General features: G+C 38.7%; 1 protein-coding gene and 1 pseudogene across 2 annotated transcripts in view; one reads left to right on the top strand and one right to left on the bottom strand.

The window, feature by feature from the left end:
- EIF2B3 (eukaryotic translation initiation factor 2B subunit gamma) overlaps positions 1-27,327 on the bottom strand; it is a 115,844-nt gene that overhangs the window by 53,696 nt on the left and 34,821 nt on the right. For both annotated transcript variants that reach the window (XM_040627367.1, XM_008699302.2), the window contains exons 4-5: positions 22,621-22,780; positions 15,713-15,824 (exon numbers count right to left, since the gene is read on the bottom strand). In XM_040627367.1, the coding sequence (XP_040483301.1) occupies positions 15,713-15,824; positions 22,621-22,780 (272 nt within the window). The remainder of the gene's footprint in view (positions 1-15,712; positions 15,825-22,620; positions 22,781-27,327) is intronic.
- LOC121102100 lies at positions 18,990-19,159 on the top strand (annotated as a pseudogene).

Here is a 27,327-nt window from a genome sequence, read left to right as displayed (position 1 = left end):
ATTTGCCGGCTGAACAATGTGTTCCTGAAAAATAGAAAGGATGAGTTAATGCAAAAGGCCCAGCTTTATCTTTAATTAGATAAAGGATATGAAACAAAACCTTCTTCCTTTGGCTTTCAGCATCATTATCGGAAATACAGGTAACTGGACTAAATGACATTCCAGCTGTGGCAGTCTATGATATGATCTTACAACTGAGATCATATTTTCAATGCATTAAGAGATATTATTCAATTTTATCTTATGGTGAGCTTTTCTAAAATACAAAGAACCCTTGTTTCCTAAAAATGTGATTTTGATAAATGAACTTAGAAAAAAAAGAAAAAATCCATATCAAACCCCTTCTTTTTTGTATAGAAAGAATTCCAGATCCAGTCAGCTATCTCCTGACTAAGAAATAAGCTGTGTTGGGGCGCCTGGGTGGCACAGCGGTTAAGCGTCTGCCTTTGGCTCAGGGCGTGATCTCGGCGTTATGGGATTGAGGCCCACATCAGGCTCTTCCGCTATGAGCCTGCTTCTTCCTCTCCCACTCCCCCTGCTTGTGTTCCCTCTCTCACTGGCTGTCTCTATCTCTGTCGAATAAATAAATAAAATCTTAAAAAAAAAAAAAAAAAGAAAGAAGCTGTGTTAACAAGGTACCATCATAACTATTCTTTATAGAGAAAAAAAAAAAAAAAGAACTCCAGTGGGGCTGGCAAACTACAGCCTGCCAGTTGGATGGCCCTGATGTCTGTTTTTGTAGATAAAGTTTTACTGGAACACAGCCACGCTCATTTGTTACATATCTTAGGATGCTTTTGTGCTAAAACAGCAGAGTTGAATAAATGTAACACCATATGGTCTGCAAAGTCTAAAATATTTACAATTTACCCTTACAGAAAAAGTCTGCCACTCCTTGTTTTATACCATAATATTCATCACAAAGTGCCAAAGCCCTAGATTACAGACCCTTAATCACAACTGGTCACTAGGTGATTTCCCACTAATTTATTTAACAAATATTTATTGGGATTTTTTATTTCTAACTAAATTTTCATTCAATTTCCTCATCTGTAAAATAGCATATGATAGTATCTACTTCATAGGGTTATTGTAAGGATTATATAAAGCCTTTAACACAATGCCTGACACAAAATTTGAAAAATGATAGCAACTATCATCATCATTATCACCACCACCACCTCCATCATCCTTGCCTGATGTCCTAGGAAAAGCAGGCTCTCTCTGATGGCCATGACCACCTAAGTGAAAGGAGAGAACCCCAGCCTCCCTGAGGCTTGACTTCATACTTAGGAAAGAGCTTTATTTTGACAGCACTCAGATTAGCCACAAAAAAATAGGGAATGCTCTTTTGATACAAAATGGCAGTTGGCCCCACAAGTCCTCTGACACCAGATATATCAAGAAGTCACTATCTTTTTCAGAGTTTATCAGGAAAACAAATACGATTTGAATTTACGAACACCTCCTTGAGAAATTAGAGCTTGTTTGCAGCCCCGAATGCAAGCAACATTATAAGACAACGTGAAATTAAATGATGCTATTGACTTATCACCACCTCCTAAATCAACCATCTACCCAAATTTGGTAACAAACCAATTTTTTCACTTGTGAGAACTATAATTTTTAAAAAGCCGAACAGCCTAAAAAATTTGTATATTTTTTTCTAATTCAATCCAACAAGTAAATGGTGGGAGACTACTTTTCTCTGTGTTGGTCATACCTCTCCAATATGCACAGAAGTTGTCTGAGGAAGTAAGTATGTTTTACGTTCTTTTGGGGATCCTTCAAAATTCTGAATAATGAAATCTAAATAATTCATTGGTGGAAAAAAAGACAAATTAAAATCAAGTGCCAACAGCAAGTGATAAATAATGGATACCTAAAATGTGATGTATATCCATACAACAGAATATTATTCAACAATAAAAAGGAACGAGGTACTGACATAAGCTACAATACAAATAAACCTTGGAAACATTATGCTAAGTGAAAGTAACCAACCACAAAAGTCCACATATTATGATTATATTTATATGAAAATGTCCAGAATAGGCAAATATATATAGATATAAAGTAGATTAGGTTGCCTAGGATGGGAGGGGAGGATTGGAGAAAAATAGGGAGTGACTTAATGGGTATTGAGTTTCCTATTGGGGTAGTAAAAATGCTCTAAAAAATTGATTGTGGTGATGGTTGTATAACTCTATGAATATATTAAAAACCACTGAACTGTCACTTTAAGTGGGTGAATTCTATGTTTATAGCTCCATAAAGCTGTTATATTTTAAAAAAGAAAAAACAGGGGCACCTGGGTAGCTGTCAGTTAAGCGTCCAACTCTTGATTTAGGCTCAGGTAATGATAAAAGGGTTGTGAGATCCAGCCCTGTCTTGGGCTCCATGCTGGGCAGGGAATCTACCTAAATTCTCTTTCCCTCTCCTTCTGCCCCACCCCATTCCCTCTTACACTCTCCCTCTAAAAAAGAAATAAGTAAAAAAGAAAAAAAGAAAAAAAATCACACCTTAAGCTTATACAATGTTACATGCCAAGTTTATGCAATAAAAATAAAAAAATAAATTTTTAAAAGGAAAAATCAAGTGCTAGGACTAAGATTTTTAAAGCTGAAAAGAGAGTTGCTCTCATCCTAACAAGAAAAAACTCAATAATCTACAAAATCATAACTTTTCTTGAACTCATCGTGAGGCAACTAAGTAGCCAGAACTCTAAGGAAAGATGAGAGCCTCCAAGGAGAGAGGAGACATCAACACCAGCGCACCCAGGGTACAGCACGGAAGGAAGTAGCTGCCATGTAAGTGGGTAAGAAGGATTAGTCAAAATTCTTCATAAATTTCTAAAGGTTGAGTATGAGCTGACATGAGAGGATACCATCCCAGGAACCACAGACACATACAGTATTTGCACCTATTTTTCTCAAATACACAGAACTGTATACTACAAAGAGTAATCCTGGGGCACCTGGGTGGCACAGCGGTTAAGCATCTGCCTTCGGCTCAGGGCGTGATCCCGGCGTTCTGGGATCGAGCCCCACATCAGGGTCCTCCGCTATGAGCCTGCTTCTTCCTCTCCCACTCCCCCTGCTTGTGTTCCCTCTCTCGCTGGCTGTCTCTATCTCTGTAGAATAAATAAATAAAATCTTTGAAAAAAAACAAAACAAAGAGTAATCTTTACTGTATATAAATGACACCTCAATGAACTTAAAAAAAAAAAATCAAGCTCTAGGTAATTAGAAACAATCTAAATATCCAGCACTGGGTGTGTTTAGATAAATGATGGGATATATTCATATGACAGATAATTATACAGCTATTGAAAACCATGTTAAAAAACTAAGAGGATTGTGATAGTCCAGATAATGGCCCCTCAAAGATGTCCACTTTGGAACCTGTGAATGTATTACCTTATATGGCAAAAGGGACTTTGCAGGCACAGTTAAGGTTCTTGAGATGGACAGGTTATCTTAGATTATCCTGGTGGGCCCAATGTAATTAGCAGGGTATTTATTAGAGGAAGACAAATAGTTGACTAAGTACTTTTTTTTTTTTAAAGATTTTATTTATTTGAGAGAGAGTGTGCATGCATGAGTGTGGAGGAGGGGCAGAGGGAAAGGGAGAAGCAGACAACCCCACCCCCAGTAGGGAGCCCAATGCAGGGCTTGATCCCAGAACCATGAGATCATCACCTGAGCCAAAGGCAGACACTTAACCAACTGAGCCACCCAGGTGCCCCACTAAGTACTTTTTTAACTGATAGGTCATTTAATTCTCCATAATCATCTAGCCCTGAGTGCTCAAATACCAGTCATATCATTGGGTCCGACTGCAACACCACAATCTAGGGGGCTGCCATTTGAACACTCCAGAGTTTACTTGGTTCTGCAAACATGTCTATGGTGTTGGACAGATGCCGCCTGCACTAGTTGGAGCCTTCTCCTTGAGCTACGGAAATGGCCTGCAGCCCTGAAGAATGAGAATCAGCTCTAAGCAGAAGTTTCAGGTGTTTGATTCACTTTCATTATGCTTCCATTTACTCCTGGGGTGCTGGAAAATTCCTTTAGACTCTGATAGAACAAATGACTATCCCTTCATCAAATATTTACAGAGAGGAGAGCAGCACTATTGGGCCACAAACTGGTGAGTTGAACAGGAGTGTTTTGTTTTTTTTTTAAAAGATTTTATTTATTTATGTGACAGAGAGACAGCCAGCGAGAGAGGCAACACAGCAGGGGAGTGGGAGAGGAAGAAGCAGGCTCCCAGCGGAGGAGCCCGATGTGGGACTCGATCCCAGAACGCCGGGATCACGCCCTGAGCCGAAGGCAGACGCTTAACGACTGCGCTACCCAGGTGCCCCTGGAGTGGGTTTTGAACGTTGGTACATTACCATCATCCAAGAAGCTTTTTAAAAATGCCCATCCTATGCCAGACCAATTAAATAGGAATCTCTAGGGGTGGGGGTCAGCAGCCATCAACATTTAAAAAAATGTTCCCCAGGGTTGAGAACTATTGGTCTTGTGAGAAGAGCAGACAAGAAATCAGTGTTTACATCAGTGAAGCTGAAAAGACTCTGATTGAATAGATATATATATTTTTTGGTACATCTCAGGAGTCGTAAGAGGCATGCATGTTATTACATAACATTCATCACAGATTTTATGCATGCAGAGGCCAATGCATCAGGTTTGCTTCCTAAGAAAGAAAACAATTTAATAATCCAGCCTAATTCTACAATTGTGAAAATGATTATCCTGAGGGTGAGAAAATTTGCTTTACCAGGTGGTAGCGAACCACGAGGAAAACGATTACTATGTGTTAAAGGCTGGATTCCCAAGAAGTGGGCTGAGACAGTATTTGGGGGACAAGATGTTTATTAGGGATCGATACCTGCGAAAGGAAGAGGAGGAAGCAAGATGGGGCAGAGGCTCTCTTATCTTCCTTTGTGTCTCCAACACACTAACTGAGAACTGCAGGTTCAACAAAGCCTCAGCCAACCCAGCAGGGAGTTCTGGAGCAAGTGTTGCCTATCAGGGTGACTGGGCCTTTGCACCCATCTCTCATTTAGTCTTGGGATGCAGGCTGCACCCCCCAGCAAGGGTATGACCTCCGGCAATGTGGCTCTTACAGATGAGGGAGATCCAGAAGGTGACAACTAGAAGCTGTCTGCTAACTACACTCCTTACAGATGAGCAGCAAATCCTTCCTTGAAGGGGTACCTAGGCATTTTACCTCTGTGTCTATCATATGGCACTATAACAATGAACACTGTGGGTCAAGAGGTGGTTCCTTTTCTCAAGAATTCATTCTAACCCAGGCCTCTCTCCCTAGAAACACAAGAAAGAAAAATTATGAGACTGTTTGTTGCCAATGTTTAAACAACAAAAACCCTTCAAGTTTAGTAAGACCATAGGATGACCGCCCATTTCCTTAATGTTTTGGACTGAGCTGACAGTTGTCCAAGATCTCAGCAAAGGCATCCACAAAGACAGGATGCATCCCACATATAGAGCCACATGACTTTCCCGACCTCCAAGGTATCTTGGGAGCAAACTGAGGCGGAAAGGAAAGGAACTATGCTATATAAGCACGTTATTTTTCTCCCTCCAAGATGTCTTTCAACTTCATTGTTTCTGAAAAACTCTTGATCCAAAGCCTAGAGCTTTAGAATTTTATTGGTCATCTACAGTTATATAACAAATTACCTCAAACTCAGAGGCTTAAGATAACAAACTATTATCTCAGTTTTTGGAATTGGGGAGTGGTTTCATGGTTCTGACTCAGGTTCTCTCAAGAGGCTGCAGTGAAGCTGCTGGCCAAGGGCTGCAGTCATCTCAAGGCCGACTGGAGGAGAATCTGCTTACAACATGGCTGTTGACAAGTCTCAGAATATCTGCTTCCAAGCTCACTAATGTGGTTGCTGGCAGTTCCTCACCACATGGGTTTCTCCATAACCTGCCTGAATGTTCTCACGACATGGCAGCTAGCTGTCAAGAAGCTGTTTTGTTTTTTTCCCCCTCAAGAAGGGCTCATAGGGCCATATCTGTGAGTCCCTTCATGTTTGAGAATGTCTTCCTGTTGCCTTTATATTTATCTTTTAAAAAAGATTTTATTTATTTATTTGAGAGAGAGAGTACACACGTATGCATCAGCGGGGAGGAGCACCGGGAGAGGGAGAAGGAAAGAATTTCAAGCAGACGGTGCTGAGTGTGGAGCCTGAAGCAGGGCTGGATCTCACGACCCTAAAGTTTGATACCTTTACTAGGATACATCTGGCCAAATTTTCTTAGAACACACAATACTCTTAAAATTTGCAGATTCTTTAAATAAAAAATGTTTTATTTATTTATTTGAGAGAGAGAGAGTGAGAGAGTGCACGTGCACAGTGGGGGAGGGGCAGAGGGAGAAGCAGGCTCTCTGCTGAGCAGGGAGCCGGAGGCAGGGCTCCATCCCAGGACCCTGGGATCATGACCTGAGCTGAAGGCAGAGGTTTAACTGACTGAGCCACCCAGGTGCCTCATAAAATTTGCAGAGTCTTAAGATCTGCAGATTTTTACTTAATTTAGGAATTTTTATTTTATTTTATCTTTTTAATTAAAAAAATTGAAATTACATACACACCTACTTTATATAAGTAAGTAGTTTCTTGAGGCTTACAATGAAAAATTTCAGTCCTCCATTCCCTCCCCTCCCCATTTTTTGTTCCCCAGAAGCACCCGCTTTCAAGTCTCTTAGTGGATCCATTTAGTATTTATATCTGTATTTCTAAAAACATTCTAATATTGATATTTCTTAGTTTTTCCATTTCAGACATTATCTGTTGATTTCCCACTATGGAAGATGAGGATTTAGCTTTCTTTCATCACCAGCCCTGCCCCTACCACAAACACCCATACTGCCTGTACCTTCTGCCTTCCTAATTTTACTATTTTGGTTAGTTCAATAATCGAAGTTTGTTATTATGACTTCAGCTTTAGGTATTGGGTATTAACTATTAAAGAGGAAGTTTCTCTCTCTTATCTTCCCTTGTGTCTCCAACACACTAACCCTCCCTCTCATCATTCCAAAGTAATTATCGTAATTTTGGTTAGATCAAGTCAGTGATTACATTATGATGTATATATAAACATTGGTTACAGCTGAGACATTCAGTAAACAATGGTTAATTTTTTTCCTGCATATTTTTGTTTGCTTTGGTATTGTTTTCTCTCATTTCTTAGTTTTCCAGATACTTATTAATAATTCAACCCCAAACTAACCACCAAGTGCTCAAAACTCCTCTCAAAATGTTGAGACACATCAAGTATTCTGTGATTTTCATCAGAAGAGATATGATCATCCTGAAGAAATTATTCCCGAAGCTTTCTGACCTATTCCAATCTGGTCTGATTGCCATCTACACTGGGCGCACAGGTGTTATCCTGGAATCTCCTTTATCATCATCCTAGGGATTCTTTTTCCTATAATCCCACGTCTTTCACTTTCTTAGGTAATGCCAGGGTTTTCGTGTTATAAATCCTCTAGCAGCTTTTTGAAAACAGATGCTTGGAAAGCAAATGTCTATCAAATGCTTATTCTACTCTCACACTTGATTGATAGTTTGACTACATACAGATTTAAGAATTTTGAAAGCTGTCCACCATTGTTTTATAATTTCTAGTGCTGCTGTTGAAAGTTCAAAACTCTTTTAATTCCTGTATGTATGATATCTCCCCTCCCATCTGGAAGCTTGTTGGATCTTCTTTTCAACATTAATGTTATAACAATAAAATGATCTAACATTTCACAATGACAACCTTGGTATGTTTCTTTTCATGTATTCTGCTGGGCACCGTTTCCTTTCAGTCTAGAAACCCAGCTTCTTTCATTTTATATTTCTTCATTGATGCTATCTTCTCCCTTCATTTTCTCTGTTCTCTTTTTCTGAAACTCCTAATATTCAAATATTGGACCTCCTAGGCTGCTCCTTTAATTTTCTTATTATTTCTTTATTTTCCATCAATTTGTTGTTTTATTCTGCTTTGTGAGACATTTTTCAAATTTTTTTTTCAAAATTTTCAACTGTTCTATTGAGTTTTTCATTTTTACCATTAGCACTTTCTTGTTTTCTAAATGTTCCCCTTAAAATTTTTTTTTAGTATACTTGACCACAATGTAGTGACTCAACATCTCTATACCTTATGCTATCCTCACCACAAGTATAGCTACCTTGTGTCATCAAAGAATGTTATTACAGTATCACTGACTATATATTTCCTAAGCTGTGCCCTTTATTCCCGCAATTTATTCATTCCATAACTGGAAGCCTATACCTCCCACTCCCCTTTACCCATTTTGCTCATCCCCTCACTCTCCTTCCCTCTGACAACCATCAGTTTGTTCTCTGAATTTATAGGTCTGATTCTGCTTTGTTTTTTATTCATTTGTTTCATTTTTTAGATTCCACATGTAAGCAAAATATACGGCATTTGTCTTTCTCAGTCTGACTTATTTCACTTAGCATAATACCCTCTAGGTCCATTCATGTTGTTGCAAATGGCAAGATCCACCCTTTTTAATGGGTGCATAGTATTCCTCTCTCTCTCTCTCTCTCTCTCTCTCTCTCTCTCTCTCTGTGTGTGTGTATACACCTACGTACCACAACTTCTTTATCCATTCATCTACTGACGGACACCTAGGTTTCTTCTGTATCTTGGCTATTGTAAATAATGCTGCAACAAACGTAGGGGTGCAGATACCTTTTCAAATTAGTGTTCTCATTTTCTTTGGATAAATACCCAATAGTGGAATTATTGAATCACATGGCATTTCTATTTTTAATTTTTGAGGAACCTCCATCTTGTTTTCCATGGTGGCTGTACCAATTCATATCCCTATCAACAGTGCATGAGGGTTCCTTTTTCTCCACACCCTCACCAACACTTGTTGTTTCTTGTCTTTTTGATTTTAGCCATTCTGCCAGGTGTAAGGTGATAGCTAATGGTGGGGTTTTGTTTTTAAAAGATTTTATTTATTTATTTGACAGAGAGAGAGAGAGAGAGACAGCCAGCGAGAGAGGAAACACAAGCAGGGGGGAGTGGGAGAGGAAGCAGGCTCCCAGGGGAGCAGGGAATCTGATATGGGGCTTGATCCCAGGACCCTGGGATCACGCCCTGAGCCGAAGGCAGACACTTAACGACTTAACGACTGAGCCACGCAGGCACCCTGGTTTTTAAAAGATTTTATTTATTTATTTGGGAGAGGGACAGATAGAGCATGAGTGGGAGGAGGGGCAGATGGAGAGGGAGAGAGACAAGCAGACTCCCCACTGAGTGGGGAGCCTGACACAGGGCTCGATCCCAGGACCCTGAGATTAAGACCTGAGCTGAAGTCAGTTGCTTAACCAACTGAGCCAACTGGGCGCCTGCTCATTGTGGTTCTGATTTGCATTTCCCTGATGATGAGTGATGTTGAGCGTCTCTTTATGTGTCTGCTGGCCCTCTGTATGTTTTCTTTGGAAAAATGTCTATTCAGGTCCTCCACCCATTTTTAAGTCAGATTTTTTTTTTTTTTGGTGTTGTCTTTTTTTTAAGATTTATTTGAGAGAGAAAGAGCACATGAGCACATACACGTATTGGGGGAAGGGCAGAGGGAGAGAATCTCAAACAGACTCCCTCCTGAGCACAGAGCCTGATGTGGGGCTTGATCCCATGAACCATGAGATCATGACCTGAGCCGAAACAGAGTTGCATGCTTAACAAACTGAGCCACCCAGGTACTCCATGTAAATTCTTTATATATATTTTGGATATTAACCTCTTATTGGATATATTGTTTGCAAGTATTTTCTCCCATTTAGTGGGCTGCCTTTATGTTTTGTTGATGGTTTCCTTCACTGGGCAAAAGCTTTTTATTTTAATGTAGTTCCAATAGTTTATTTTTGTTTTTGTTTTCCTTTCCTTAGGAGACATATATAGAAAAATGGTGTTATGGTCAATGTCAGGGAATTACCTGTGTTTTCTTCTAGGAATTTTATGTTTTCAGGTCTCATGTTTAGTCTTTAATCCATTTTGAGCTTATTTTTGTGTATGATGTTAGAAAGTGGTCCAGTTTCATTATTTTGTATGTAGCTGTCCAGTTTCCTCAGCACCATTTACTGAAGAGACTGCCTTTTCTGTATTGTATATTCTTGGCTCCTTGTCATAAGTTAACTGACCATATAAACTATGGGTTTACTTCTGGGTTCTCTATTCTGTTCCACTGATCTACATGTCTATTTTTGTGCCACTAAATGCTCCCTTTTTAATACAGTATTCTATTTTTGGGTTCATGAATGCAGTATTCTCTCATCTCTCAACGAGGGCAAGGATTTTGGTGTTTTATGTGCTGCTGTATTCCTAGCTTCTAGGATAGTGGTATTCAGATGCTCAAATATTAACAAATCTTTCTGGGTAATGTTACCTTTTTCGAAGTCTTCTTCTCTCTGAACAATTTCTGTTGGCTTTTCTGCTAACTTGTTGGGTTTTTTTCTGTTTGTTCTGGTATCTAGATCTTGCAATCCCTGTTTCTTTTTTATCTAGATTTAAGAGTGGCACAATAAATATCTCATTGTGAGCACCCAACATGTGGTGAGCATTGTCAACTTCGAAATTCAATGTAGGATGACCCAAGAAGTGGGTTTTCCGGTGGGAATTCCCCGATGTCTGTATCTTTAGGTCTCCTCTTGGACTGTCTTTTACCACAGAGAAGAATCCTCTAATGTCCTTGCTTGACACGTGCAAGCCTGGCTGCTAGAATATAGAAGCTAAGTGGGAGACAGAAGCTGAAGACCTCAGAACATACATTCACTTAATCCTCAGTTTTTGTATGGTACCTATATCCTCATTTATGCCTAGTGCCTCAATCCAGAGATCTTCTATTTTACCCTCTTCTGAGAATAAATCTCCAGTCTCTTGCTAGCGTTATGAGGTTTGGGGGGAGGAAATCTGAGGATCTATCTGCAGTTTGGACAAATTTTCAAGTAATCCAGTTTTTAGCTTCACTTGTGGATATAGGCAGGTGGTGCTGCTGAATCTGGACCCTTCAGAGTTCTGTAGAGTAAATCAGTTTGCAGTTCAGCTTATCCCACTGTTGGCTTAGCGTTCAGCTTTCTCAGGTATGTTCAACTACCGTGCTTTCCTGATTCCAAACTTTTGTTGCTGCTCTTTCCTTTTTATCTTCTTTAGTCTTCTGGATTTACCCCTCTCTAAAATCCCCATATTGCTATTTTAGTAGGGTTTCAGAAATCATCATATATACTCAGCCCTTCTATCTTTATATTAAAATCCTTAAATAAAATTAGTTTACCGAGAAATCCTTGTATCTTTGAATATACCTTTTGGTCACATGTTTAGTTATCTTTTTCACAGACATTAATTTGAGTCATCTTTGTCTTTTTTTTCCTATTAGATTCTCTATAATCTTTAATCATTTCTTTTTTCATCAAAATCCCTAATTACTTGAAACCTTTCCTTTATGTCAATAATTTGATTTTCAGTGGTATCTGTACTGTTCTTTGCTATTTTAATTGGTCCTCAATTTATTTTCTTAGTCCTATAGTATCTTCTTTTATTTCATTTTGTTGTTTTATCACCTCATCACTGAACTTTTATTTATTAAATTCACATCCTGATGGGTTATTTTATAATTGTATAGTATAGGAAATTCTAATCATTGAATTATGTTTTCAGGATACATTCTTTGTCTTTTGTAGAACATTTTCTTGCTTTCATTTTGTTTGCTGTATGTTTGTGTAGTTGACAAACTGATTCTTTTGGTCTTGTTCATGTTTGTTTTATTTGTTTTGATATGATATGATGAGTTCTTACCTCTCATCCTCCTGTATCTGAGACCAACTATTATGTCAGTGGTGGTTATATTTTTCCTTTTTATTTATATTGAAGTATAGCTGATACACAATGTTACATTAATTTCATGTGTACATTACCGTGATTTGACACCTTATGTTATGCTCACCACAAGTGTAGCTACCATCTGTCACCATGCCACACTATTATAATACCACGGACTATATTCCCTGTGGTGAACCTTTAATTCCTGTGACTTATTCATCCCATAACTGCAGGCCTGTACCTTCTACTCTCCTTTACCTCTTTTTGCCCACCCCATTTCCCTCCCCTCTTGCTACCACCGGTTTGTTCTCTTTATTTATGGGTCTGTTTCTGCTTTTTATTTTTTCTCAATTTTCTTTAAAAAAAAAAAAGATTTTATGTTATTTATTTGAGAGAGAGAATGAGAGAGAGCATGAGCAACGAGGAGAGGCAGAGGGAGAGGGAGAAGCAGACTCCCCACTGAGCAGGGAGTTCGATGCAGGGCTAGATCCCAGGCCCCTGGGATCATGACCTGAGCTGAAGGCAGATGCCCAACTTACTAAGCCACCCAGGAGCCCCACTATATCTTTTTTATCCATTCATCTATTGATGGACACAGGGTGCTTCCATATCACTGTAAATAATGCTGCAATAAACATATAAATGCACGTATCTTTTCAAATTACTGTTTTTCTTTTCTTTGGGCAAATACCCAGTAGTGCTGGTTATTTTGTATTCTGTGTTTTCTATGGCTTCAGGGAATGATGTGAGTCAGAGGGATAGAAGGAACATAGGGAACACAGCTAAGGTACTGTAGAATCTGTTAACATATTTTTCTTTCCTGAGATTCTGTTAAATATTCTTGTTTCATTCCACATAATTAAGGGGTATATTCTATTCCTACAGAGGAATAGTTTCCAGCTTTATACTACTTCACCTATTCATTTTTAGGCTTGATCTTTTTTTTTTTTTTTTTTTTTTTTTAAAGATTTTATTTATTTATGTGACAGAGAGACAGCCAGCGAGAGAGGGAACACAGCAGGGGGAGTGGGAGAGGAAGAAGCAGGCTCACAGCGGAAGAGCCTGATGTGGGACTCGATCCCGGATCGCCAGGATCACGCCCTGAGCCGAAGGCAGACGCTTTAACGACTGCGCCACCCAGGCGCCCTAGGCTTGATCTTTTGTTTCTGTTAAAGAGTCAGCCTCATTGTCCATTTTCTCTGCTTCATCATTTACTGGCAAGTAGTTGTTCCCACTATTTCTCAGTCAGAAGAAGATAGAAATACAGATATGTGCTCAGTTTGCTTCTTTCCAGCTTTGGAGCTATTAGTGAGAACTTGCAGGATTTCATTAATACCTCAGTATGGCTTCTGGGGAGTGGTGATAGGGTGGAGTTGGGAGCCTGCCTCCCTCCCTCCCTCCCTTCCTCCTCCCCTCCCCCCTTCCTTCTTTGAAGGTTTTATTTATTTGAAAGAGAGAGCACAAGCAGGGGGCGGTTCAAAGGGAGAAGCAGGCTCCCTGCTGAGCAGGAAGCCCAATCTAGGACCCTGGGATCTTGACCTGAGCTGAAGGCAGATGCCTAAACCGATTGAACCACCCAGCTGCCCCTTATTCTTTTCTGTTTCTCATCAGAATCTTGTTTCTTTCCATGACCACCAGTTTTTAAGCTTTATTAAATTATCCTACTTTGCCATTGTTGAAATTTCTGCCAGTTTTATTTATTAAAAAGATTTTATTTATTTATTTGTCAGAGAGAGAGAGAGCACAAGCAGGGGGAGCTGCTGGCAGAGGGAGAAGCAGGCTCCCTCCAGAGCAGGAGCTCAATGAGGAACTTGATCCCAGGACCCTGGGATCATGACCTGAGCCGAAGGCAGACACTTAACCGACTGAGCCACCCAGGCATCCCTTTCTGCCAGTTTTATATCAATTTATTTTTTCACATTTAATTAGGAACTAGTAGTAGGAAGTTTGCGATGCAATCTGAAACAACCAAATTAATCTGGAAGTGATATTATGCATGTATTTTTCAAGCGCTGTTTATTTGATTAGGAATAATAATATGGGCTCCTGGGTGGCTCAGTCGTTAAGCATCTGCCTTCAGCTCAGGGCCTGATCCTAGGGTCCTGGGATCGAGCCCCACCTTAGGCTCCCTTCTCCTCTGGGAGCCTGCTTCTTCCTCTCCCACTCCCCCTGCTTGTGTTCCCTCTCGCTGGCTGTCTCTCTCTCTGTCAAATAAATAAATAAAATCTTAAAAAAAGAAAAGAAATAATAATAATGTCTACTATTTTCTGACCACTTATTATGAAACAGGTGTTAGGCTGTTTTACATACATTTATTCCCCATGGCAGCTATTATTATCAAACCCATTTTTATTGCTGAGACAACAAAGGCTCTAATACAGAACTCTAATCCACTGGGGTAATGGGCTAGCTGAAGCTAGAATTTAATTTCATTTTCATTAAAATATATACTTTGAAATATGGCTCCTACCTCTGTTGTGCTAGATAGCAAAACAATAAGTAAGACACTCTTCTTTCCCAATTTACTCCTTTCACATTCGTTTCATCCAGGCTCCAAGCATGGTTTTTTTGTTTTGTTTTTTAAGTAGCAAAAATGGGTTTAATCAAGAATAACAGAGAATTGCAATCTGGGACAAGTAAGCTATGGCAAAACCACAGACAAGTCCAACCTAGGCTCCAAACAGTTTTTAAATATTCCTATGTACTGGTATCAGACAGTAAAGCTCTGAGTATGGTGGCTTCTGATGAAAAAGTCCATGCTGGGCGAGTGCTCAGTAAATGCTGATTAAAGAAGATGTGACTGGGTTGCTTATTTGTAGCCACTAGGATGTCTACTAACAAAAAATAGAAAATCACAAGTGTTGATGAGGATGTAGAGAAACTGGAGACTTGGTGCACTGCTGGTGCAATTGTAAAACGGCACAGTCACTATTGAAAGCAGTATAGAGGTTTCACCAAAAATTAAAAATAGAACTGTCATATAATCCAGCAATCCCACTTCTGGGTATATATCCAGAAGAATTCAAAGCAGGATCTCGAAGGGATATGTGCACACCCACATTCACTGCAGCATTATTCACAATAGTTAAGAGGTGGAAGCAACCCAAATGTCTGCTGACAGATGAATAAATTTAAAAAAATGTGACATGTGCACACAATGGGATATTATGTAGCCTTAAAAAGGAAGGAAATTCTGACACATGCTACAACATGGATGAAACCTGAGGATATTACACTAAGTGAAATAAGCCAGTCAACAAAAGACAAATACTGCATAATTCCACTTATCTGAGGTATCTAAAGTAGCCAAATTCATAGAAACAGAAAGTCAAATGGTGATCCCCTGGAGCTGGGGACAGGAAAAAGAGAAGAGCTATTATTTAACAGATGCAGAACTTCAGATTTGCAAGATGAAAAAGTTCTGGAGATCTGTTTCACAATAATGTGGATATGTTTAACACTAGGAAACTGCACACTTAAAAGTGGTTAAGATGGTAAATTTTAAGTTGTGTGCTTACCACCATTGAAAGAAAGAAAAGGAAGTTCTATAACACTGTTAAAAAGACAATCCTGTTCCCTCTTCTCCCCACAGAGGTTTTGCCCTACTGCAATGCAGGATTTGACTCTGCCTTGGCATGTAGAAAAGACACGGAAAAGCTAAACTTGTGCGGTGAAGAAAAGCCTTCATCCCCTCTCATGGGAAAACAGTCACATACTTTTGTCAATTTCACACAGTATAATCTAGTTTTCATTCCCCCTTTCCCATCTACTGGGTGGTTTTATTTTGTTTTAAGACAAGGAGAATTGCCAGAAAGAAAAACCCTAGGGCTTACTTCTGCAGGATGGATCCCTTAATGACCAGCTCTTCATCCAAGTCCGCTTCATTAGCCATGAAGAGCAGCCTCTTTCCTGTGCTGTCCACTCCAATGAAGTCACGCTGCTCCACTGAATCATACAAAAGAAGGAAAATCAAACACAGCCACTTGCCCCTGCCTGTATGACTAAGTCAGGGGGACAGAGCACCTGCTCACAATTCTCTTGGAACTAAATACAGGATTGTCATATAGCAAATACCACAATGTTTAAAACATGGGTAGTCAAAATGCTTTCGGGTTGTTCTAAAGGATATTATTAGGTTAACTGGTGAAGTCTGAATAAGATCTACAAATTAAAGTATTGTAGCAGTGTAATTTCCTGTTTTAATAGACTGTCCTTTTTTGGGTGGCAGTGAGAGGTGGGGGGCAGGATACACACTGATGTATTTAAAGGCAAAGGGAATCATATCTGCAACTTATTCTCAAATAGCTGAGAAAAATAATAATAGTATATGTAATATATTGTATATACATATTATATATTGAAATTATAGCATAAGGAGAGAGAATGATAGAACAAATGTTAAATTTCAGGGAATCTGGATATATAAGTTCTCTACTAGTCCTGTAATCATTCTATAAATGTGAAATGATCTCAAAAACTAAGAGTTAAGGAAGTGGTTTATATGTTATTTAGTTTGACTGTGGTAATCATTTCACAATCATGTCTACATATATCAAATCATTGTACACTTTAAATATATATAATTTTTATTTGTCAAAAATAGATAAATAAAAATTAACACTAAAAAGCCAAATAAGTGGATGATCCATAAACTCATTACACGGCACAGAAGGAAAGTATAAAAAGGAATCCTTTCTCTGAAAATAATACCATAGGTCTACTCACTGTGGAAATGGGAATAACATTATTTAAGGACATGCACATTAACCAGCAGTAACTATATGTCTATTATGCATTAGATTTTATGCTGTGTATGAGCATTGAAAGAAAATAAGGTGTGGTGCATATTTACTAATGTGGAGAGTTCTCTGGTAGACGGTGATGTTACAGGCTGTCATATTATTGCTGTTTTCTGTGTTGTATTTCTTTCTGCCAACCAGATTATAAATTCTTCAAAGGCAGGCTTATGATTCCTTTATATCTCCTGTAACATCTAGTACAGTGTCAGCCACTTTAATAAAAGCTGCTACTAACATCTGCACAGTATCTATCTATAGCTTGCAAAAGGATTTTCACATAGAGGCAGCACAGCACCATGATAAAGAACAGAGCCTCTGAGGCTTAACCACATGGGAATAAATCCCACTTACTAGCTGTATGTCTTTGAGGAAGATACTTTTCCATTCCTCAGTTTCATCAGCAAAATGGGTATCATAATAGTGCCCACCTCACAGGCTTATTATGAGGACTAAATCAGTTAATATTTGTAAAGCTCTTGTAACCGTATAAGAGCTTAACTCAAACATTAAATAAAATGTTTATGTTTAAAAAAATTAAACAAAATACATGCTCTCATTTGATCCTCACAACAATCAAATAAAGCAAGGATTTAATACCTCTTTGAAAAAGAGAAAAAAAAGTTGAGCTTCAGAAAAAGAATATTTCTTTTTTCTTCCTTTCTTTTTTTAAGCAGGCTCCACGCCCAGTGTGGAGCCCAATGCAGGGCTTGAACTCATGACCCTGAGATCAAGACCTGAGCTGAGATCAAGAGCCCCACACTTAACCAACTGAGCCACCCAGGAGCCCCTAGAAAAATAGTATTTCTGAAGATGAATTTGTCTGCCTCCTACTGACAGACAACAGCTACTACACAGCTGAACATGCTTCATTGTTGGCTGCCTATATATCTAGGCTCAAATGTATTTCTCAAGTGTATAATGTGTTTAGCCCAGGTGCTTGAAAGCATTCTTTCCTTCAGATGGTTTCTGGTCATCTATTCATATGCAGTGTCTGAATCTAAATAGGGAAAAATTATCATAAAAAGTTATATGTTGGGGCTCATGGCTGGCTCAGTCAGAAGAGTAGGTGACTCTTGATCTCATGGTCATGAATTTGAGCCCCACACTAGGTGTAGAGATTACTTAAATAAATAAACTTAAAAAAAACTTATATATATATATTTTTAATAACCGAAATTAGTGAACTCCAAAGAAGGAAGGGTAAATAATGCCAATCTGAAGGTAAGTTTTACAGGAAATTTCAGTTGAAGCATATTTTGCAGAGAATTTCAAATGCCACACAGTAGATATGACATATATCAATTCATCCATTACAAGGAAACTTGAGAATATAATAGTCTGCAACAGTCTGATTATGAGCCAGTATTTTAAAAAGAAACACAGAGATGTTATTTTTGGATATAATTTGGAGTGCTTACTCTATCCAAGTCCTTCAGCCCACAAAACCTTGAATTACTGAATGTCCTGGGAGCAGTGATTTCCAAGTCCATGTTTCAGCTATGTGCTCTTTACTCACATTCCTCACTCTCAGGGTCCCCTCCTTGTATTTGCTTCCTTGTAGCTACCATAGTAACTGGGACCTCAGAACATGCTACAAATTATAAGAACTTGGGAAAGATTTCTTTCTGTTCTAACAAAGTAAATTTTACTTTGGGAGCAGAGCAGGTAACATCAGAATGTCTATCCTAAGAAGACGACACAAATGAGATTAAGAAAATAGTTAAAACTATGAATTTCCATTAAAAAAAATTCTGTCAACTACTCATATTTTTTTTTCTCATTGATTTTTACTAGTCTGACCGACTCTTCTGTCTCCTCTGTAGTCATTTACTTATCCATTCATTCACTCATTCATTCAGCTAATAAATATACTTGTGCACCTCCCCTATGACAGGCATTATGTTTATAGTAGGGAATTCCAACTCATTTTATAAGGTTAGCGCAATCCTGATGCCAAGACCAGACAAAAATATTATAAGAAAGGAAAATTACAGGCATATTCACTTATTATATAAGTACAAGGATCCTAAATAAAATATTAGCAAATCAAAACCAAAAATGTATATAGTTGGGGCGCCTGGGTGGCTCAGCCGTTAAGCGTCTGCCTTCGACTCAGGGTGTGATCCCAGGTTCTTGGGATCGAGCCCCATGTTGGGCTCCTCCGCTGGGAGCCTGCTTCTTCCTCTCCCACTCTCCCTGCTTGTGATCCCTCTCTCACTGGCTGTCTCTTTCTGTCAAATAAATAAATAAAATCTTTAAAAAAAAAATGTATATAGTAGCCCTTTTGTCTCGTTGCAGCTGAGAGAGCAACATGGGTCCCCAGCAGCTCTACTGGAGCCATCTGAGGAAATCTGGTCAGGGTTCTTTTCTTGCCATGGCTGCTCAAACCAGCATGGTCTGATCCTGAAATTCGGCCTCAATACGTGCTGTCAGCGTTTCTGTCAGTACGCAAAGGATATAGGCTTCATTAAGTTGGATTAAGTGAACTTCCTTGGATGGGTCATCCAAGATACCTCCCTTAACTGTAGATATCCAAGATACCTCCCTTAATGCCAACTCATTGTACATAAAATAAAAATACTTCAAATTATGGGAAAAAATGTATGTAGTAGATTTAAGAGTTACAAATTTGTTGTTCTTCTTCCCTTCAAGAGGTAAGGTCTAGAATGTAAAATGGTATAGCTACTATATAAGATAATATGGCGGTTCCTCAAAAAATTAAAAATAGAATTACCATATGATTCAGCAATTCTACTTCTGGGTATACCACCCCAAAGAATTGGAGGCAGGGTTTCACAGAGACATGTGCACATCCATGTTCATAACAGCACTATTCACAATAGCTAAAATGTGAAAGCACCCCAAGTTTCCACTGATGGAGTAATGGATAAGCAAAATGTAATATATACATACAAGAAAATATTATTCAGCCTTAAAAATGAAGGGATTCTGCAATATGATAAACGTGGATGAACCTTGAGGACATTATACAATGTGAAATAAGCCAGTGACAAAAAGACAAATACAGTATGATTCCATTTATATATGGTACTTAAAGTAGTCAAAATCATAGAGACAGAAAGTATAATGGTGGTTTCTGGGGGCTGGGAGGGGGGAAATGGGGAGTTATTATTTAATGAATATAGAGTTCCAGTTTCACAAGATGAAAAGAGTTATGGAGAAGGATGGTGGTGATGGTTGCATAACATTATAAATGTATTTAACACCGCTGAACTGTATACTTAAAAAAAGATGGTAAATTTTACTTGTATTTGATCACCATAAAAAAATTGAAGGAAAAAAAAGTGCTTATCGGAGGAAAAAAAAAAGAGGTAAGGTCTAGTTCCCCATCCTTTATATCCAGGCTGGCCTAGCAACTAGCTTTTAAGAATGCAATGAAAGTGATACAGTCTGAGTTCCAAGCTTAGCTTCAAGAGACCTTGTTTGTAGCTTCTTCTCTTACTCTTTTAGACCCTGCTGCTGTCATGTGAACAAGCTTAGGCCTCCAGTATGGTAACAGACTAGACGGAAAGAGAAACACAACTATCACAGCTGAGGCCCTAGACATATTAGTGAGCCCAACTGTAGTAGGCAGTCTCTAAGAATGCTAATTGCCTCTTGGTATTCACACCCTTCTGTATCCCCTACCACCGAGTATTGGGCTGGCCTAGCAACTTGCTTCTAACCAACAGAATGTGGCAAAAGTGATGAGATACTACTTTTGTGATTCAGTCACATAACTTTGTAATTTGTCTTGCTAGAAGATTCTTTCCCTTGCTGGCTTTGGTGAAGCAAGTTGTTCTGTTGAAGAGGCCCAAGTGATAAAGAAATGAGGGGAGCCTCTGGCCAACAGCCAGTTAGAAACTGAGGCTCTCAGTCCAGTGGTCCTTAGGGAACTGAATTTCTTCCAATGAACAAGTGAGCTTAGAAGCAAATCCTCTCTTGGCTGAGCCTTCAGATGAGACCTCAACCCTAGATGACACCTTGAATTCAGCCTTGTAAAAGACTCTGAATCAGAGGGCCCAACTAAGTAATGCCTGGACTCCTGACCCACAGTATTGTTTTAAGATGTTAAGTTTATGGTAATTTGTTATGCAACAATAGATACTATATACACTTGCAGCAACAGATAACATACAGCCTGCTTCAGATTGTCTCTTTCTCCCTCTTCTGCTCCCCCACCCCGTTCTCTCAAAAAAACAAAAAAAAAAACCTCCCCCCATTATCTAGGTGAAACTTAGCCTTCAAATATAACAAAATACAGATATTGAGAAGTTCAAAATTTCATGTTAAGAATGGAAAATCTTTCTATAACACAAATCTGATCATGACTTTCTCTTGTTTAAAATTCCTCAACAACTCCTCACTGTTTTGAGGATAAAGTTCAAACTCTTTAGTCTGATCCCTGTATCCTCTCCAGTCCCATTTCCTGCTTCCGTGTCCTCCATACTCACACTCTACCTCAACAGCAGGTTACCTGTACACATCGTACCTTTTCAAAGACAGAAAAGTCAGCTTATACGAACTTTCACTGGCCAAGGTGTGAAAATTGAAGCATCAAACAGTTTTAAATGGATGGGTACACAGATAATACTTACAGCTAATTTAAAATTGTGAAAAGCTATGCATTTATAATGATACTTAAGAGATAAAAGCTAATATGAAATGTACTAAAAAATTCTAATACCAAAAAGAGTAACTCTAATAGGGTATTTGATTTTTTTAAATTGTTTTAAGTAGAGGAGTATGAAAAAGAAACAAGAAATTCATATTTATAAAATATACACCTGTTTATAAGGCAGAAAAGGCTGAAGAAAAGGAATTGTGAATAAGCAAACCAGACCTTGCAAAAGTAGAAACTACATCAAGAACAAAAGGCTTGATCAACATGAGGATCATAGATAGTGATAAGGTAGAAAGAGGACCCAACAATTAATCCACACTGGTGATCACTGGAAAACAAAAAGCAATTTAGAAAGTTTTAATGCTACAATCCAAAATTATAAATTAACCAAATGCCCTACGGAAAAAAGCTAAAAATATAAACTAGATCACGCAAAGCCTAGGAATGAAAGCTCTAGGTGGCTCTATTAAAATCAGTGAGATACTAGTAAACCGTACATAGCTTCTAATAATTGTAACAGACTACATCAATAAATAATAATGACAGAACAATGGGTTACATAATGCCGGCTAAGCAAAACCTAAAAAACACATCATTCCAGGGAAACACTCCAGGGGGAAAAATACATCATTCCAGGAAATACTAAAATCTATATAAAAAGTGTGATCTTACAAAGCTTTCTGGTCATTAGCTCAGTTATTAAAAGCAGCACAGTCATAGGATTGGTGCCTCAGGTTTGAAGTACTCTGGGAAGAGCAATCAGGAACTATGCCTTAACCAAAAATCAACAACAGATCAATAACCAAAGCTCTGTAATTTTGTTTGGACTAGAGTGTTACTCCTCTTCTTTTTCATCTGACAAAATTACTATCACTCTCTGAAGATTAAAACAAATAATAACCTACTACTAGAATCCTAGGGAAATACCAAGGTAAGTATTTTGTAATCCTAAGAAAAAAGGCATGGTTAACAACTATCTTGTTTATTGGCTCTTTAGGGTGATTGATGCATTCAAAAGAATCAACCACTCTACCCTTGTAATAGTAATTTTAATGGCTTAAAGGTTATCTAAAATTTGATCTTATATTTCAAGTGGCTCTGAGCGCTCCCCTTTGCATACGAAAGCCTCCTGGACTTTACAGAATCTAATCAATAGCGCTAAGCGTCTTCCAGTCAGGGACTGTGTCTTGTTTGACTTTATGTCATCAACGCTTAGCACCGTGCCTGCAGTGCAGTCACCTTCTCAGTAAATATTTAGCATAAATGATAATAATAATAATAATAAAAACCCAACATACAAATAAATCAAACTCCTTACCTGGTTTTTTCCCCCCCTTTTGACCTGGAACTTGTTCTAAACCATCTTGGCCTTTTCTCATTAACATGGCAAGTGATGCATCATGAGCTCTGAACAGGTCCACGACTTCATGTAAGGCAACATCTGTTATCAGATCACAGCTCAGGACTAGTACATCTGTCTGTCAAATGGAGAAGGGGGAAGTCAATATCACAAAAGACAAGGAATCACACAGGTTATCACAAGATAAATTACAATGGCTTGGCAGCACACAAACTGGACATTTGTTTTCAAACCTTTTTTATAGTAGCAGAATAAGTAAAATAAATAGGGCTGTTCTAACTAAACTGTGCTGGGGGAGGTCTGAAGTATCTACTTCCCCTTGTGTGTGCCCTATTGCTACCTAATCTGAGGCACCACTGGCATCCTGGGCTCTAAGGAACAGAGTCTGAAAACTACCACATTGTCTATTTCTATGACTGTGGAATTGACGGCCTTAAATTTATACGTCCCTTTACAATTTGAAAAGTATTTTCACATAATCTGATGATTCCATATGGTTAGGAAATCCTATAAAGCAGTTGCTTTGCTACAGTACTAGAAAATAAAAGGATGAATATAATATAATGCCCATCTCTCAGGAGACCAATCTAATTAGTAAACAATTACTATACAACCTCAATTATGTACAAAAGCACTCATTTAATTCTTATAACAACACCACGGAGTGGGATTGTTACAATTAATATTATTAGTTCCCATTTTTATGGATAAGAAATATGAGACCTAACTGCCATAGTGTCTGGCACATAATAGGCATTTAGTAACTATTTGATGAATGAATGAATGAATAAATCAAGGAAGTAAAAAAAGATTTCTCATGTGGTGGGTATTCTGATTGCATTTCTAGTTATTACAATAATAAGTAATAATAGTAATTAACGTTTACTGAATGTGTACTATTTGCCAGGAATCGTGATAACACTTCCATACATTTCCAATCTTTAGAACCCTATGCCGTAAGCACTATTATTATTTGTACTTTACAGACAAAGAAACAAGTTTACAGTAATTAGGTAACTATCTAAGATCTAACATCCTGTAATGATTATTCATATAAATAAATAATCTTTACTAGTGAATAGTGTTTAAAGAAATACAGCTTTGCTAGTTTGAAGACCCATGTAAGGGAGTTTCTAGTCTATAGTATTACGTACCCAAAACACCTAAATTTAGACCTTAGATACTTCTTTTTTTTTTTTAAAGATTTTATTTATTTATGTGACAGAGAGACAGCCAGTGAGAGAGGGGAACACAGCAGGGGAGTGGGAGAGGAAGAAGCAGGCTCCCAGCAGAGGAGCCCGATGTGGGACTTGATCCTGGAACGCCAGGATCACGCCCTGAGCCGAAGGCAGACGCTTAACTGCTGTGCCACCCAGGCGCCCCCTAGACCTTAGATACTTCTAAATTTTGGTCTTTTTAGTACCCAATACTAGGGGTACTAGCCATCAGCTGGAGTATCATATTTTAAGAGTAACCTTGATAAACTAAAAACGTATCAACAAGAAGATGATTAAGATGGTGAAAGAGCTAGAAACATGACAGCTTAAAGAAGAGAAGTTGTTTAGTAGGGAAAAGATTGTGTGGGGGAGACAGTGGGCAGGACAAGGACTATGGGGTAGCTTTAAGGGAGAGATAATAGCACTCTTTAAATATGTGGCAGTCTTAAAGAAGAATGAAATTTTACCTTAATGGCCAAGGACCAAACTAAAAACAAGTAGGTAAAATACAAAGAAAAGTATTTTTGGTTTCCGTATTAACTTATATCTGTCAATCAGAGCTAGTCAAAAAGAATAATTTTGTAAGGCAATGAGTTTCCCATCATAAGAAGTGCTCAGGCAGAAACTGGATTATCACTTGCAACAATTTACCTGACATTTCCTGAGCACTAACTCTATGCTCAGCCAAGCCCTATTCTGAAACGTGGAGGGAATTTATACTAGAAAGGTAAAATGGGAGTGCCTAAGAAAGGCTACTTCATATTTTTTAAACAGATGTCTACCTATACATTCTGCTATTACAGAATTTCATCATAAATGCAGAAAACAGATTTGCTAAAACAACATATTTTTGAAAAACAAATTCCTTACATTACAATTTAAATTGACTACACAAATGTTTCTCAACAGCACACCTGCAGTTTCCCAGAGATGCCTCAGGTAAAGCCTGGTTCCTATTGCCCTTTCTGAGTCAGCCAGAGCAACTCCCCTTTATTAATTTTATTTTCTGGGTTTCTTTTTTTTTTTTTTAAGATTTTATTTATTTATTTAACACAGATAGAGACAGCCAGTGAGAGAGGGAACACAAGCAGGGGGAGTGGGAGAGGAAGAAGCAGGCTCATAGCGGAAGAGCCTGATGTGGGGCTCGATCCCATAACGCCGGGATCACGCCCTGAGTCGAAGGCAGACGCTTAACCGCTGTGCCACCCAGGCGCCCCTATTTTCTGGGTTTCTGTATAAGCTTTGGTTTGGAAAACAGGTTTTGCTACTTTAAAAAGTCTGAAAAACATTTAACTAAATTATTCTAGGTTTAAGAATAAAATGAGTATCTACATGAAAATTTTATAGGTGGTTCCTACTTTTCTAAGATTTTAATTTAAAATCAAGATTCTTGTGGCACCTGGGTGGCTCAGTCAGCTAAGGGTCTGACTTCAGCTCAGGTCATGATCTCAGGGTCCTATGATAGAGCCCCTCGTCAGGCTCTGCACTCAGCAGGGAGTCTGCTTCTCTCTGTCCTTCCCCCCCCTGCTCATTCATTCCCTCTTTCTTTCTCTCTCTTAAATAAATAAAATCTTTTAAAAATAAATTAAAATCAAGGTTCCTGCTTTGGGTGGGAAAAATGGATGATTTCAACTCACATTCTACCATCGTAAAAAGTCGTATTTGCTAAGAAACTGAGGCTCAACCATAAGAAAGTGTTGGCTTCCTGCTTGAAATTTCTTATTATGAATATTGAATCTGTACCAGAACCATCATTTCTTTTTCTACATGTAACTCATTACTTACAGCCTAAACAATTCGTTTTGAAAGGCTCTTCAAGTTAAGAAGTTCAAATGTGAGGGGTGCCTGGGTGGCTCAGTTGGTTAAACATCTGCCTTCAGCTCAGGTCATAATCCCAGGGTTCTGGGATCAAGTCCAGCATTAGGCTCCCTGCTCAGTGGGGAGCCTGCTTCTCCCTCTCCCTCTGCCTGCGGCTCTCCCTGCTTGTGCTCGCTCTCCCTATCAAAGAAATAAATAAAATATTTAAAAAAAGGGGCGCCTGGGTGGCACAGTCGTTAAGCGTCTGCCTTCGGCTCAGGGCGTGATCCCAGCGTTCTGGGATCGAGCCCCACATCAGGCTCCTCCGCTGGGAGCCTGCTTCTTCCTCTCCCACTCCCCCTGCTTGTGTTCCCTCTCTCACTGGCTGTCTTTGTCAGATAAATAAATAAAAAATCTTTAAAAAAAAAAAAAAAGAAGTTCAAATTTAGATTTTTTACCCTTACTTTTCTGCTTAAGGGTATCTTAGTTCCTTCTGGATTTTAACTGAGCTAAAAAAAAAAAATTCCTAAGCTCACCATCTAGGAACCACCAAACATTAGCAAATCAGCCTCTGTACACAAAAGCTAAGGAAGAGATGGCATACAAAATCCTTCTTACAACAATGCTTTAGAAAGGCTGGAAACACAGGCTATTATTAAAGACGTCACTACAGCAGTACAGAAGTTGCCCCATTTCATTATAATAAAAATGACAGTCTGCTGAGAAAAAAAAAAAAAACTCCTTTCTCTAATAAGCTGGCTGATTTTTGCTAGCTGACTGTTCTACAATAAATTTAATTATCAAGTGTATCCCGAAGTGAAGAAAACGACCCCAGTGCAGATGCCCCTGAAGTGACAACAATGTTGTCTTGGAAAATAAATGCTGTTATCATTCAGTATCTGCAAAAAATAAATCTGTCAGTATAGTGAATGCCAAACAAGTCCTGCGTAATTGTGAACAGTCGCAGCCTCATTTTTCTCTTTGCTTTTAGTTGACTTTTTCTAAGCTGAATGCAAAATCCCCAAGGAGCACAAGAAACAGACCCCTCCCCCCAGTGTCTGGCTGCCATCTGTTCTCAGTGTGAAAAGAAAGGCGTCAGTCGGAAAGGGTAGGGCCTGGGATACAGACAGGGGTGCTATTCCACAGGCCCTCTCCTGCCTCCGTTCCCAGAAAACGCACCACCTAAGATTCATGAGGCCAAACACATTCCCACCCTCTGCAACTCCACCACTTCCAAAGGAAAGTCTTTGCTGTTTGATCAATGTACTTTGTTTCCAAAGCTGGAAATCCTGGAATAAGAAACAAAAGTCTAACATCTTACATCTTCATACTACTACCTGTTTCTCTTGACATTTTTATAAACGCTGTAACAGAAAATAAGTGACAATTGTTTTTGATTTTTATTCTAACAGTGTAAAGCCCATTCTAGAAACGCAAATATTCTACTACTAACTGGAGCCCAGAGAGAAAAAGTAGAAAAATTGTTAAGAGCCAGAGGTATTTCTGATCACGTGCGACCACAGCCATGAATAAACGCAGACTGTTCGGACTGTGAAGCAACTGTATATCTGAAATGCAGTTAACTTGAAAGTTCCCTGGACACACCAGTCCTCAGCTGCCTTGTGTTTCAGGGCACTAGTTCTTTCCTAAC

The sequence above is a fragment of the Ursus maritimus genome, unplaced genomic scaffold, assembly GCF_017311325.1.
Source record: "Ursus maritimus isolate PB19 unplaced genomic scaffold, ASM1731132v1 scaffold_12, whole genome shotgun sequence".
Classification (NCBI taxonomy): domain Eukaryota; kingdom Metazoa; phylum Chordata; class Mammalia; order Carnivora; family Ursidae; genus Ursus; species Ursus maritimus.
Note: the sequence above shows the minus strand (reverse complement) of the source record. Positions and strands in the feature narration are given on the sequence as shown.